This window comes from Trichoplusia ni, chromosome 14, assembly GCF_003590095.1.
Source record: "Trichoplusia ni isolate ovarian cell line Hi5 chromosome 14, tn1, whole genome shotgun sequence".
Classification (NCBI taxonomy): domain Eukaryota; kingdom Metazoa; phylum Arthropoda; class Insecta; order Lepidoptera; family Noctuidae; genus Trichoplusia; species Trichoplusia ni.
The window spans coordinates 3,478,037-3,493,916 of record NC_039491.1 but is presented as its reverse complement, the minus strand read 5'-3'; the positions used below and the strand labels follow the sequence as shown (position 1 = coordinate 3,493,916).

At 37.7% G+C, this 15,880-nt stretch overlaps 1 protein-coding gene across 7 annotated transcripts; it reads left to right on the top strand.

Annotated features, from left to right (window-relative positions):
- The first annotated feature begins 1,198 nt into the window (after positions 1-1,198).
- Positions 1,199-14,711, top strand: LOC113500779 (cytosolic carboxypeptidase-like protein 5). 7 transcript variants are annotated; one of them, XM_026881673.1, is made up of 19 exons: positions 1,199-1,729; positions 2,545-2,696; positions 3,258-3,383; positions 3,782-3,992; positions 4,303-4,424; positions 4,797-5,068; positions 5,170-5,263; positions 5,345-5,545; positions 7,214-7,446; positions 7,748-7,889; positions 8,166-8,249; positions 8,643-8,741; positions 9,094-9,216; positions 10,078-10,249; positions 10,441-10,579; positions 10,707-10,932; positions 11,217-11,273; positions 12,189-12,326; positions 12,686-14,711. In XM_026881673.1, the coding sequence occupies exons 1-19, from the start codon at positions 1,627-1,629 to the stop codon at positions 13,361-13,363; spliced, it is 3,372 nt and encodes a 1,123-aa protein (XP_026737474.1). In that variant the 5' UTR covers positions 1,199-1,626; the 3' UTR covers positions 13,364-14,711. The 7 variants fall into 7 exon arrangements, with proteins under 7 accessions (XP_026737474.1, XP_026737476.1, XP_026737475.1 ...); XM_026881675.1 differs by having other exon boundaries at positions 9,091-9,201; XM_026881674.1 differs by having other exon boundaries at positions 9,091-9,216; positions 10,707-10,917.
- Positions 14,712-15,880: the final 1,169 nt, after the last annotated feature.

Sequence of the window (15,880 nt, the reverse complement as noted above, 5' to 3'; positions counted from 1 at the left end):
TGATTTTTTTTCGAAATAATCTCAGCCTACGGCAATGGGACGAATAACGCTATCCCACATGCGCAGTTAACACAGGTTAGTCCCGTACAAGACGTTGATGACGGACTCATTAACCATGCCGGAGAGCATTATTGGGTTGATCAAAGTCGTAAGCTAACTCAAGAGCAACTCACCAGACTCCCCAGCCCCTGAACTTGTAGAAAGGCCAAAGAAAAAGAAAAGAAAGACAAATAAATAAATAAATGCGGACAACATCACATACATTGTTCTGAACCCAAAGTAAGTTGCTAAAGCACTTGTGTTATGGAATTCAGATACAACGAAGGTACCACAAATACCTAGACTCGAAACAATGTAGAAATGACAATTTTTACATTGACCCAACCGAGGATCGAACCCGGGACCTCAGCGCTAGCGACACCTTGTAACCGGTGCGTACGCCACTCGACTTCGGAGGTCGTCAAAGAAATAAAACAAGACTAAAATAATTTTAAAAATAAAGCAACTGACTAGAAATCGACGCCTTTGTTTGTTTTGTTTTTGTTAAAAAAAAGAGCCTATTGAAAACTGAAAAACCTTTTTAAAATTCGCTTTGCACTAACCAAGCGCCGAACCTATAAGCTCACGGCATGAAATAGGGTCAATGAACCGTTGGGACCCATAGTAAAAAAACTTGAATGAATGAAAGATGACGTGTATCTAAAGAGCACCTACGTAATAATGTATCGTAAAAAAAATAAAAATAGCCAATGAAAAATGAGAGAATATAAGGTATTGCAATATAATGTACTGAACCGAAGACGTTTAAGTAAATAGTACCTGGACCGGAAACGCCCAAAGTCATTAAAGGGTCGTAAAAGTGCTGCCATGATATAAATTTCAATTTCAACTAATCCAATCGCCGTGCGCTGCAGATTCCAGGTGTACATACAGAAAATAAGCGTTTTGTATAAAAAGTATCCGTAACGAAGCTGTGTAAATTTAATTTAATCAATAACCTAAACACGATAAGATAATGAAAAAGAATATAATGGCCACGAAACGAAGGCTTTTGATTACTTTTTACACGAACCTCCACCTAAATAGTTAAAGATTTCCATAAATATATTTTATAACGCCGTAAAAACCTTTTTGCTGAATTTATTCAATAAATATTTTTTTTCACACTGGCATTTTCAGTTCTCTTTGTACGCGAGACAGAGACTTGAGCAAATGTCGGCCATCTTGAATCAAATTTCATTATGGCATGTGTCTTTCCAAATATCAAGTGATAGCAAATATAGCAATTGAGTAAATAATTAAAACCTACCATAAAAAATTTGCATATTTATAAACTAAAAATTATTTATTTCCAACTGGTTTTAAACACATGACAAAATTAAAAGATCACCAATAAAACAAATCAGCTGTTATCCGTCAATCGATGTCAACAAAATTACATAATTTTGTTTAGAAAAACAGTGCAGCCTCCGTTTTTTGAGTGTCATTTTGAAATTACCAAACATGAAGATTCGATCTAATGTTTCAATGGACAAATTGATAAAGTAAATGTGTACCCTGCGGCTGACAACTTTGGCGACTTTGTGATTTTTTTGGATAATGTAGTCCAATATAACAATTTTAGTTATGGATCAAAACAATATTATAGAGTGCGGTGGATTTTATTTTATTCATAATTTTGATTCTGGAAATCTCGGACATGTCGAACGGGTGCCAACAGAGCTTATAGGTAAGTTTGTATTTAATTATTTTACGCGAAATTGCAAAGTCCAACGATCTGCAAATAATAATTAGAGCTGTTGCCAATGTTACGGCCTTTTCATGGTCTTATTGCTATAAATGAGTGTCCAAAATAGATTTGGGAGTGTTTTAAAGTATCCTGTGTTCATCAGAATGTAGTGACATGGCCAATACTGGTTGACACAGTTCTTGTATTGACAGCAAAGCAAAGATAAGAGTGCATTAGTTAATTAATTCACAGTAAAGCCAGTATTTAGTGTTCCCAAAATAACCAGCAAATGTTTTGAATATGTTTCAAAACAAGGGCATTTGAAAATCAACAAACTGAATGTGGATGCAAACAAAACCATTTAATTGCATACATTTGTAAACATCAAGCTGTTTACTTTCTCTTTCACATGTTTTTGGAACAAAAATATAATAATTCACTTGGGACACTTTAATGTAACTCTTTTATTAAACAAGCCAAATAACAACTCTGTTAAAGTTTATATTTTGCTATCTCAACATCCTACTATTGTGTTAATTTCTTTCATGTGACAAATGACAACTTATTAAAAGGGAACAGTTTATCTAAACATACTAAATTCTGACTGTATTCATTCATCCAAGTGGTCTTATATAAAACAATATACTGAAGGCATCAATTAAACTGTATCATCACCTTGTAGAGCCCACTACAACAGACAAGAAGTTCCAATGTGGTTTATAAATTAATCAGCTAACTTCATACTGAGTTTTCACCTTTGTAGTATTAGTGTGGTCAAGTAAAGGCTCATTTAATAATTTTTATTTGTGTCTTAGCTCCGAGCGTGAACCCGAAGACAAACCAAACGGAAACACCAGACTATGAATTCAACCTGTGGACACGCCCTGACTGTGCGGGCACAGAGTTTGAAAATGGCAACCGTACCTGGTTCTATTTTGGGGTGCAAGCCAGCGAACCGGGTGTTTTGGTAAACACATTTTTTTTAAATAAAAGTTATCTTTAATTGTGGCCTGTGAAGTGCAATCCAAATGCAAGCAAGTTCAATATGAATGCAAGGAAGGTCCAATGAGAGTCTTGTTATATATATAAGTCTTGTTGTATACTTTCAATTCTATTAAATGGTAATTGCTAATATTGTAATCTGGAATTGCTAACCCGCTATCTAGTGATGAGATCATTCCTTCTGTTTATTGGAAATGGTATATGACTAGCAGCAGAATGTTTATAGGCTGATTTATTTTTATTATTATTTCAATGACTACTTCTGTACTTCGTTTGTTAATTAATCTTGTTAGAATATTGTTGGGATAGGAATCAGGTGTTATGATATTAGAGAGCACCTGATTACACTTGACAGTGGCAAATTTTTACCTCTCAGCATTTGCCATCATTGTCATTTTTTGTATAGTTCTAGTACACAAATAATGTACCTTCATCAATAGACTTATTGCCAAGGCATATATTATGTGCTTAAATTAAATAAATTTAAATTGAATAAGTTGCAATTAAATACGTGAAATGTTAACAGGTACGGTTGAATCTCATAAACCTTAACAAGCAAGGCAAGATGTACAATCAAGGCATGGCACCGGTAACGCGGACCCTGCCTGGGAAACCTCAGTGGGAGAGGATCAGAGATCGTCCTGTACATTCGGTAAGTTTTCCCATTATAAGATGCATCGCTCCACCATCTATAATTAATCATACACGAAGTTACCAATGTTTGCATATTACGCCATTGATTTTCCCTTTTCAAGATCCTATAACCTCATTTAATATTGCCTAAGAAATAAGAAATGTGTGCTTTGCTCCTGTTGGCTAGTGGTTATGTATTAAATTATTTTATGTCCAGATCGCCGAGCATGTAACCTTTTCCGAGCGGTAATATATTTATAATTGAAAAAGAATAGTTATTATTTAAGACTAAAATTTACAATGTAAAAAAACTGTTCTGAAATTAACTCTAAATATAACAATGAACCCATATTATGTGCCGTAGTAGTTATCTAGATACTATTTATAAGTAATTTAATAACCATCTTCCATGTGCAGACGGACGACAATACCTTCACGTTGAGCTTCAAATACCGCACATCAGAGAACCTGAAGGCGACCACATTCTTCGCGTTCACGTACCCGTTCTCCTTTGCCGAGCTGCAGATAGCTCTCAACTCCATCGACCTGAAGATGCTGCCGTTACCGCCGCCACAGTCCCCGGATGATATATACTACTACAGAGAATGTCTTGTTTACTCTCTAGAAGGTAAACTATTGGTTTCTACACCATATTACTTTTTGAAAAGATTTCGTTATTTACTGTATTTGCTTCTGCAGTGTCTCTAAATAAATTAAACTAGTTTAGCAGTTTTAGATATTCGATTTAAATCAGCTAGCTGTCAAGTACTTTAGTAGACAAATCAAACGAATCCAAACAATGGGTTTTTCCAATACTTGATGCCAGATTATCAGGCCAGCTGAAAAGTATCTAAATACTTTAGTGTCGCATAAGTTTGCGACTGCAATATTAAGTAGTAGATATTTTAAAGTAAGTCTTTATATTATTTTTCCAACAGGAAGAAGAGTTGATCTGTTAACAATAACGTCTCACCACGGCATATTAAATGAAAGGGAAGAACGACTCAAAAATCTTTTCCCTGATAGTCAAGAACGACCATTTAAATTTCAGAATAAAAAAGTAAGTTAACTTCAAGACCAAATAAAAATGCGATTGGACACAAAAACTGTTATATTATATTTCTTATTATGAATTTATATATCTTATTTCTTCTTATTAACATATTATATTTTATAAATTATTCCATAAGCACAGCCAATTATAATAAATTGACTATGAAATTTATTGTTAAAGGTATACAGCACGCCATATTGACTAATGACTGCGATTGTCTAGAGATAACAAAGCTTCTTAGCTAACTAATTCAATAGTTTATTACTTCATGTTAAAAAATGCTTGTAGAAACCCTATGTACTATACATCCCAAAAAATCGTAAAATATAAAAAAAAAATATGCTTTGAATTAGTTCACATCCCCCATTTTTCTCGTAGGTAATCTTCATATCAGCGCGAGTACATCCAGGGGAGACACCATCCAGCTTCGTGTTCAACGGCTTCTTAAACCTTCTACTGACGCGGAACGATCCAATCGCAGTTCAGCTGAGAAAACTTTACGTGTTCAAAATGATCCCGTTCTTAAACCCAGACGGCGTGGCCCGCGGCCATTACCGGACCGACACGAGGGGTGTCAACCTGAACAGAGTTTATTTGAACCCCTCACTCAATTTACATCCTACTGTGTATGCCTCTAGAGCACTAATCAGGTATGCATACTCAGATCAAATCGTCTCTTAAAATTTTCGGCAAAACTAATACGTAGTAAAAGTATTTTCGAGTGTGAAAACCTCATTTTTTCTGTCTATAGGTACTATCACTACGGCTGTGAAAAAGAAGATCTGTTTGATGACAGCAAAAGTTTTACATCACGCAGCATCCAGAACATTAGTGAGAGTGCCGAGGTCAGTTAATCAAAAATGTCTCGCTTTAATGTAAATATAAAGTAACCTAATTTCTTACTGACGAAAACTTCCATAACTTAGGTCCTAGACACGAAGAAGAAGAAAGGTAGCAGCAACACATCTACCTACAAAGGCGGGGACTACTTCAAAAGGGAGAAGTCAGCTAAAACGATGACCAGCAACAAATCTTCCACAACTATAAAGCCTCCGTCGACGCTCTCGGACAGCTCCAAGAAGGATATCAAGATGCTCAGCGGTGAGGCCGCGCATCTTGCTGAACAGGTTCGTGGGCACCATATGATAAACTTTTTATTTTTAATGATCTGTACAGGTAGCCTAAGCGTATCTTTTAACTGGTTTGGAAAAGGAAATAGAATTCTTGAAAAATATGACGTTTGTGGTTTTCGCAGTAGCGTAGTAATAGCTATTTAATTACGATACTTTTATAGTCATTAAATGGTTTATTCGTGGTTAGACGAAAAATACCGTTGGATATAATGTTTTAATAGATATCTATTACGCTTGATTTATTGATGATGATAAGCAATGTTGCATATTAATTGAAATCTCTTTTCTGCCACGGGATAACTTCATGGAAAGAGACCCGGTCCTTTTTAAAGCGTGCCCGGGGACACAGGTCCAACATGTAGAGGCCTTGTTGAGAACTTTAGACTAAAATGTAATGGTGTTTTTCTACCAGGGGCCATCCACCCCAACTCTATAAAAGAACAAACATGGACCGCCCAAGGCAGCTACAAAACTATTGCAAAATATTAATTGAAATAATTGTTAACTTTGTAAATATGAAAAAATAAGCATTATCAAAGACCACCGACAAAGAATAGATATCGTCTGATATGCAGAAATATAATAAATATTTAGCTTGCGTGTTCATCGGATGTAACAAATAATTACGGTGACAATAAATTCTCAGAATTTATTTCAATATTCTATTTTATCTGGAAATATAAAAATACCTACGCTGTTTATGGACGTACTTCTAAATTCTTTTTTTGACACGGTTTATTATTCGGAGACAGATAAAATATATTAGCGACGGCAACTTTTATCATGGATTTTCCTGAAGTATGAGTGAAAGTCGGGAGAAAACATTTCGTAAATCTAAATCTGCATCGTAAGAAATACACCTGAGCGTAATTTTACTCTTGCATAGATTGTTGAAGTGCTTAAAAAAAAACTTATGAAGTTTCATGGAATACTCAGTAACATGGTACCTAAATACGCTGCTAAGAATAGTGTATGTATTAGGTATACAATTTTTCTATCTGATATCTAGTATTAATAATGCACGAAGTCATCCGTAAAACTGCATGTAATCCGCATAAAGCTTATCGAGTAGGCTTTATGTACCAGCGGAGCGATACAAAACAGATTAAATAAAGCACTGTTTATCTCTCAACTCGTACTTGATACTTGATCTAATTAAAATCATGATTACGCACTTGTACATGTAATGTTGATGAAATGTCAACAACATATCACCTTTTGAGGATAACTTTTTAATGTCGCATAAATAGCCTTGAAAGGCCTGTAAGGTACTTCAGCTACCAAACCACTGAACCCCTCTCCCCCACAATCTAAATTCCAAAACAAACCTTGACCTGTTAGGCAAGTTGCATTTCTCCGAACGCTAACGCTTTATCGCTCGAATTAATTGAGCTGACAAGTCACGTCAATAAAGAATGCCATTCCCGCACTTAAAAGTTTTCCAGTTGGTTTTTATTGTACTGAAATTTTAGGTGTGTTTAGCATAAAAATTGTGACTTTATGAATCCTAAGAAAACAGCAAGAATCATAGAATGACTGTCAACTGCAACGCGGTTCACTTTTGTACTGACTAACCGGATTATACCTAGAAAATGCTTTAGAAAATAGAACTCAAACCGGTACCCACCTTAATTAAAAGAAAAATCATCGCATTGCTTGTAGGTATACGACATGAAACTTCAAGAGCAACCATCTCAGACGAGTCATGAAACGAACGCCGAAGACAAGCCGTCGTTACTGAACGACAACATGTTGAGGGCGTGTCTCGGGTCTAACGTGCACCTGAGCACGAGTGAGGAGCTCAACTTCCAAGGCAGCAACCCGCTGCGCCCTCTTCGAGATACCCTCAAGAACAGTATCAGCCTGCTCATGGAATCAGCTTCTTCTGTAGCTGGGTAAACATTTTTGCTTATACCAATAGTTTTCTTGAGAAGGCGTACAATAGGGTGTAGTGTCCAGTAGCAATTTGGTTTATACGTCTTAATCGATTGCTTAGGTACGGACATTTTTTTTAAACATATTTTCTATTTTCCACGACTCACTGAATTTAAATAGGTTAAAAAGTATTTTAAACGCAGTTAATTTTACTCCAGCTAATTTAGCATATTACCAACCTTAAAAACAGCGTTTTCTACTTCAATCATTATTTTGGTAAAATCTTTTTATACCTTTTTAAAATGCAACCGTTTGTTACAGTGACAGTTCAATAGGCCCGAAAGAATCTCGTGTAACCAATGTTAAGATGGGGTGGTGCCAAGAGTGCAGGTCGGCTGTTTCCAAACTTGAAGACACCATGCCTGGGATCACCAGCATGGTGCCTGGATACAATCTCACTATGGTAAGTTTAAGAAGATTACTGTTACTACAATACTGCAGCTTGCTAAAGCAGTTATGCCTAAAGTTTTTTGTTAGCCTGCCCATAATTTATTAAGTTGCACACCTGAACACATTTTAAGGCCGGGAATATTTCTTTACTTTTATTTAGATTATATTAGAAGCCACTTAGTTCAAAAATTAAACTTATGTTTGACAACACTATAGCAGTGCAACTGAATTGTGATATCCCCGAATATCAAAATCCCCTTCACCCATTCCTTTTCCTTTCCCTATCCAGAACCGTCCAGATCACCTCACTTACCACACCATTGACGAGTACAGAGAACATCAAATGAGAAAGCTTGATGAACAAGCCAAGAAGGTACTTATGTCAATACACATAAAGCACAATTTTCAATGTAGTACTATGAGTTTTAAAGATTTGTTACAATGAAGAAGTTATAGACACTAACGCGCCGTCTTTCTTCCACAATGACTACAGGTGAAGGTCGCAGTATACGGTCTAATCCTATTTAAAGTTGTTGACTTTATCTATCTTATAGTTGTTGCCAATAAAGTATATAAAAATACATTTATTGCTAATAAAATTACATTATCACAAACTTTTGGAAATTTAATAGAGGTAGTACAAAAATAGTAGCAATACGCAGGCTGCGCAGCTCATGATGTACTGGGATGAACGCGACCCGTCTCAGCGCTGGTTTTCAGCCTCATTTTCCGTGGATCATGTTATACAATATTATTTTGTTTGCAGTCACAAGATAACGACGCACCTTTCAACAAAGATGAGAACGTCTACTTTTGCACCAACTGCTTCAAACGATATCTTCTAACAGAATCCAATGTGGAGATAGTAAGTGGTTGCTTTATAACATTTCATTTTAGGTTTTGTATTTCTCTGGATATGATTTTGTTTCCCGTGCTTAGCTACGATATTTATAATATAACCAGCCTATAGTGAAATATGTTGTACAAAAGTAGTTGTTGGGCTCTTCACGATTATTACATTGTAAGCCACAGTAAAGGCGTGGTCTCAGTGGTAGAACAACTGGCCATGTCGTGCGAAAAATCTCGTAGAAACAGAATTAGAAAAACGATTAGAGTCCTTTACTATTTTCCTGCTATTTTCGTGACGTTGCGGTCTCGGCATCAGCCTACTCATATTGGACGAACATATATTTGTAATGTTGTTCCTGGCACAGAAGGTGTGTGACGTGGTGTCGACGCAGAGCGTGGCGGTGTCGGCGGGCGACAGCGTGGACCTGCGCTGCGAGCCCGACTCGCAGGAACTGTTCGCCGGCAGCACTGGCGATGTACTGGTCGTATCTGTGAGTCTAGACTAGCAGAGAGTGTACATCAAACTATCCTGCTAATATTATAAACGGGAGAGTTTGTATGTATGGATGTTTGTTTCTCTTTGACGTAACTTGGTACACAGCTAGTTATAACCAGAATTAAATAGGATAGTTTGTATCCCGATTTCATATTCCCTTGGGATTATTTTCGATTTGTAGCAAGCGGGCATCAGCGAGTTACAAATATAAACTAGTTTATATTTGAAATGTTCTATTGAAGCAAATGTCTAAATACTTTAGCAAAACAAAAAAAAATATTGATTTATTTATTCAACCTAAACTTACACTATATACGATGATTTTTTAGTCGTCTTACAAAAGCAGCCCAGTTCATGTATCCGACGTAAAATACCCCTAGGCGCGATTTTTTTTTTTAATCATCAAGTAAGATAATAAGTACGAAGAAAATTAAACAAGAGAAATCTGAAATATACTCTTAAAAATTAAAAAAAACGCCGCCGCCCGCGCCCCTCACCATTGTTACAAGGCTCGGACCGCGCTCGCAACAGAGCTGTGTTTCTAAAAAACTACGAATTGCATCATAATATTGAATAATAATTGCATTTTTTTTTTCAAATCTCGTAAATACCAATTTTTTTATCATGAACGTGTTCTCGTCATTGGATACATGAACTGGGCTGCTTTTGTAAGACGACTAAAAATCACGGTGTATAAATAAAGGAAAATAGATCTGAATTGTGTTGATAGGTTAGCGTACGAAACTAACAAATCTTTATAGTCATTATATCGTTTCTTGAAACAAACTGCCAGTCTTATCTCGAGAGTTATAGAAAATCACCAAAAATCATACTCATTCCCATTTAAAACAAACAGCCATCTCCGAAAGACGAGAAGCCAAAGTCACCGACGACGCGTCAGACCAGGAAGAAGGCTGTCCTGCCCCCGCCGACCAACTCCACCGCGCAGGTCAAGTGCACGCCCATCAAGGAGGTCGAGTCCGGACTTTACCTGTACATAGATCTACACGGACACGCTTCCAAGAAAGGTACGTCTGGAAAAAATATTTATTGCCATAGTGTCAATATTCTTACATGATTTTTACCTATAGCAATCTTAGAGAATTAAAGATATAAAAACTCCATTCAATGTTGTGGTTTCACATGCATCATGCTAAATAACTTGTATCTTGAACTTGTAAATTGTATGTTTAATAAGGTTTTCTTTTCTTATGATCAGGTATCTTCATGTACGGCAACCACTTCGACGATCTGGAGAGCTGCGTGGAGTGCATGCTTCTGCCGCGCATCATGTCGCTCAACAACCTGCACTTCCACTTCTCATCCTGTAACTTCACCGAGAGGAATATGTACCTCAAGTTAGTGTATACTACAGTTCCGCCATAGTGGTTCTTAAGGCAAATAGAAAGACAGACATTAATACATAGACGTAAGCATGTATGATGTTGAAAATGAATCAATATTATAATGGTTGTGTTGTGTCAGGGATCGCCGCGACGGCATGTCGCGCGAGGGCTCGGGGCGCGTGGCGGTGTTCAAGGCGACGGGGCTGGTCCGCTCGTACACGCTGGAGTGCAACTACAACACGGGCCGCCTGGTGAACGTGCTGCCGCCCACACTGCGCGAGGGCCCGGCCGCCCTGCCCGCGCCGCCCGCCCCCCTCCCTCCTAAGTACACGCCGCACATCTTCGAAGAGGTAAACCCCTTCCAGGTTTGTTCGCCGCACGTCTGCTAGTACTCGTTGTTACCGCGCCGACACTGCGCAGCGACCGCACACGACTGCATCCGAGCGCGCACGAACGTCTCGTACGTATCAACGTGCTTGTTTGTCTGTAACACGCTACTAATTACTAACATTATTTCGACTCTTATTCTCTTCTAAATTAATAATTGTCTGACCACGCTCGCTCTCAGTGTCGACTGGCTTTTAATGTATCTGTATATTATGGTATCATCGTAAAGTCGGTACAAACTTAGAAAGTAAACACGTTTCAGGTAAGACAGTGTCGCGCAAAGAATCTGGAGTTTTTCGAAGAGATAGACCCAATGAAGGTTTGTCTGTGACCTTGTATACGCTAATACACATGTACTTGTATATTGCGACATTATTATTGCAGAACTGTAATATATTAATTGCCTTATATAGATTCGCTTGTAGTTCATGTAGTTTGAAAATTGCTCCTTAGTACATACATGCTTTGTAAGATATCTCTTCAAAAATCTCCAGATTTTATTCTGATGTTAAAAGTCACCTGCTGCTTACAGAGTAAAGAAAATTCACGATTTTTATTTTCTAAATTCTAGTTTAAATGCGCGCTGGGCTGTTTACTTTAAATTAAATATTGTTTTTAGGCTTATATATTATATAGTTATTTTGTTTGTAAATATAGTTACTCTAAGATGGTTATTTGGATTGCACAAAACGTGTAAGTCTATGTATAGAACACAGGTAAGAAATTGTTGGAACCGGTGCCGAACGGACCATAAAATTATGATGAATTTTGAAAATTATGAAAGACATATTTTATTTATAAAATATTCAGTCCTTAACAATGATAACTTTCTCGATAAAGGATTCCGTTTCTGTATAATCGGTAAAGTTATCGTGGACGTTGCACGCAACCATCAAGTTCCTTAAAAATGATGATGGGTATATATCGTGACTGTCGTTCGTTAATAAAGTTTATCACAACTTTATGACCTTTTTTAACGATCTTTCGATGTCGTGCAGTATCGTACTGTTTTGTCACTCTCGAGTGTATTGTTACGAAAGAAATTTGGATCTTTGACTACCAAACTCAAGTAACTCATTATGTCATTAGAGCATAATGAAGGCAATATCTAAAAGCAGGAAAATATGCTACCAAAGCGATTTAAACCCCTTTTATATTATTCAAAGCAATATAATGTCTCAACAAGCTAATAACGATGGTACTACATGTTTGATATAGCAGTGAATATTATCAGGTGGGTCGTTCCCTGGGCGCGTCGATCCTGGACCTGACGGGGCAGCACCCCAACTCCCGCATCCCGTGCTCCGAGCACCGCAACCTGTCCGCCGTGCGCGAGTGGCTGCGGGCTCACACGCGCACCATGCGCCCGCAGGTAAACAATAACAGATTATTTATTGCTATATGAATTGCAGGAAATTATCTACCTTGTGTGCTTCTGCAGCTGTGCTTATACTATTCGATTTTTTTTACTTTGTATAGATAAGCCACTTTTCTGTGTTGGTAACACAACGTCTTTGATTTTCAGTTGTAAACTTCTAAATAAAACACAAGGCCTATTAAACATGTTGTGGTAAGAATATCTTTGTGGGAGTGATGTTTTCTCGACCTGATCATTTAACATACACTAGAATGTTCAATACTAAAGTTAATAAATAGAAGCAAAATGTAGTCGCATTAAATAACGGTACGCACATCAATTTGTGACATTTGTAGTATTCGTATCTTTTTCAGCTGACGATGTCGCGACTTCGACCTAAAACGACATCCCCAACCCGAGTGCCGCTGTATGCGCGCTCCAAGGGCAAGGTGACGGAGGAGCGCAAGGAGAACACTTACATGGGTGCCAAGACTGATACCGAGCGGAAACGAAGCCCGCCCGTACTGGCGCCACGCTCCGGACACGACATCATGAACATGACCGTGACCAAGTTTAGCAAAAAGAATGAACCTGTTAAAACGACTTCTCGGACCAGATACTTAAGTGAGAACGAGCCTAAACCAAAAACATTATCCACGAAACGTAGGAACATCCTGGCAATCCGGAAGCCGAACTCGAGCAAGACCCAGGTCGGAGGTGTGGTCAAGGCGAAAGTGAGCCGGCGGTCGGCGGACGACACGGAGAGCCCGCGCACGTCGCTGGTGTCCAGCAAGCTCAGCAAGCGCAGCTTCTCGCGCTCCGTCCGCGGCTCGTCCACGCGCAGCAGCAACAACCGCTGCCGCGCCATGGCGTCGTCCTCGTCGGACGACATGCTGGGCGGCAACTGGGAGGACGTGGCGGGCGGCACGGCGCTGGGCGCGGCGGGCGGCGCGCACGCGGACGCGCTGCTGCCGGGCGGCGCCAAGCGGCGCTCCTTCGCCGCGCCCGCGCCGCCACATCTCAAGAAGATCCGCCTCAAGACAGCCATGTAGCGCAAGCTGCGCGCCCGCGCCAGCCCCCGGCCCGCCTGCGAATAGTCTACGCGCGGTAGCCCTTCTACGTGCGATCACACGGACTTAGAATGGTTACGTAGTAGATAATTAGCACCGGTCACTTGCCGCCGAATGCAAACGCTGGTAGATATTCTGAAAAAGAAACTCCACATCGTTTGGTGGCAAGTGGCCGGGATCGTTCGGCGACGGAAACACTGCCAGCCGCAAAATATTCATATTACTCTCGAATGTTGGCAATATGCGTGCGGGTGCGACCTCTTTCGACGCCTGTTGGTAACTTATGCCATTAAAAATTTGTGCGTGATCTTTCCTTCCTTCTGATCTAGTGTAGTGTATGTTTGTTTCGTATTAACGTTTAGAATTAATATGACTGCGACCACTTGCCACCTGTAGGAGTTTAGACAGTTGTTGTTACACTAATGTTTTATCTTAGTTTATTCTTAGAAGTATTTTTTAATGGCATGAGATATAACAAATGTGAGCTATAGGCTTATAGCTAGTGTTGTAACTAAATATTTTTGTTGCCTGTATTCTTTTCGTAACCCGTGATTATGTTGACTGAAAGAACTAATTTTTTGTGTTTTAGCATAATGTTTTTATATGAGAATTTTATCGTTTAAAATTTGATGTTTTATGGTCCTAATTTTAATGGATTAAAATTTTATTTACCTAACAAGAATTATATAGATTTTTACTATAAGGTTTTATAAAGACAAAATAATTATTGTTCATGGCAATTTCATCCCAACCTTTGTTGAGTTGTGTGCTCATGGAGCGAAGTTTTCAAAATGTGCTAATATTGTATAATGTACTATTGATCTCATTTATGAAAATCAGCCGGAGCTGATTTGTCAGAGTGCTCATGTTGTTTCAATCACAAATATTTCTGTATCCATGGCTTGGTTGTAGGTACGCGGTTCACATTAGCTTTAAAAATTACATAAAAAATGGAAACAGAAATAGTAACAGAAACAAAGTGTTTGTGATATAATTCAGCTACTTGATTTATAAAGGGGATTAGAATAAAGTATGTATTACTAACATTAACATTTTCTTCACAAAATAGTATAAGCAGTGGTCCCGGCCTCCAGCTTGTGGACCCAATACACCAACTTAGTGCAATAATTTTATATAAATATATGTTCTAGGAATTTTATATACAGATTCATACAAATATATACATAATAATTACATTTTTCAAAATTCTAGTACTGTGTATAATAAAGTGTTTATTGTAGAAATGCATAGTGTGTATATTTTCAAACAGTAACTATTTATTTATCTGAAATATTAATATATGGTTAAATAACATACAATGTTCTCACAATCATTAGTTTTATTTCGTTTTTATTTCCTACTGGAGTTGCCCGCGACTTCGTCCGCGTGGTAAGCAAACCCGTAGTACATCATACTCCGCCCCTAAGATGACCCACTGACCTCATTTTGTTCTATTCTCAATAGTATGAAATAGTTTGCCGATTTTACACCTTTGGTTACATTATCGCAATTTTCTTACGGAACCCTAATATTTTTCATAATAAATTATAGCCTATGTTCAGCGGGGATAATGTAGCTTCTCAACAGTGAAAGGTCCAGTAGTTTCGAAGCCTATTCGTGTCAAACAAACTAACAAATCTTCCTCTTTATAATATTAGCATAGATAAATACCCACACAACTCACAAAATTAAACAATAGTTACCTCGATATACCGAATCTGTTAAACCATACTAAAATATTTACTTTAATACATAAAGCTGTTTTCTTATGATGTCTGTATGAACAGGATGTATTGATAATGTCTGTGATATTTTAAAATCAACTCTGAATGATAACAGGTCAAGATAAATTTAATCAGTTCACTAATTTAGGGGGTCACCTCTCATGAGTGTGTTCTGAAACTAGGCAATAAGACCCCATTGTTTTACTATTATACATACATAATATACTTCAATTTGATTACATACCCAGCTAAATTATTACTTTGCTATGTTTGTAGTATGAACTTTGAATTTCTTTCTCATTAGAGAAAATAAGCAAGTTAAATTCAGACTAATAGTATTTCTTTATAACAATAGAGACAGCCATTCCAAACTTCAACTGGAATATACTATATAACATTTTGATCTTACATCTCCTTTTATTCCTCCTGTAATTTTTCGTATTAAATTTTGAAACTCATATTAAAAAAAAAATGGAAATCATTAACCCTAAGACTGGTTGTCAAGAATTCTATCTTTGCAGTACCTGTAACTGTCAAAGATATAGTAACAGCTAGTACCCACAACTTAACGGGCCTTCAGAAAAACAAAGGAACTCATTTTTTAAATAGATTGTCACCTATCAATGGACTGACCATAATATATGTTGCTAAACCTGTGGTCAAGCAACTTGTGCAGTTGTGGGTTAGCCAGAGGCTCAAAATATAGTTACAGGTGAAAAAATAAAGGAAACTCAAACTGATTTCAGATTAACTTTAGAGAATGTAAAGCTAGATT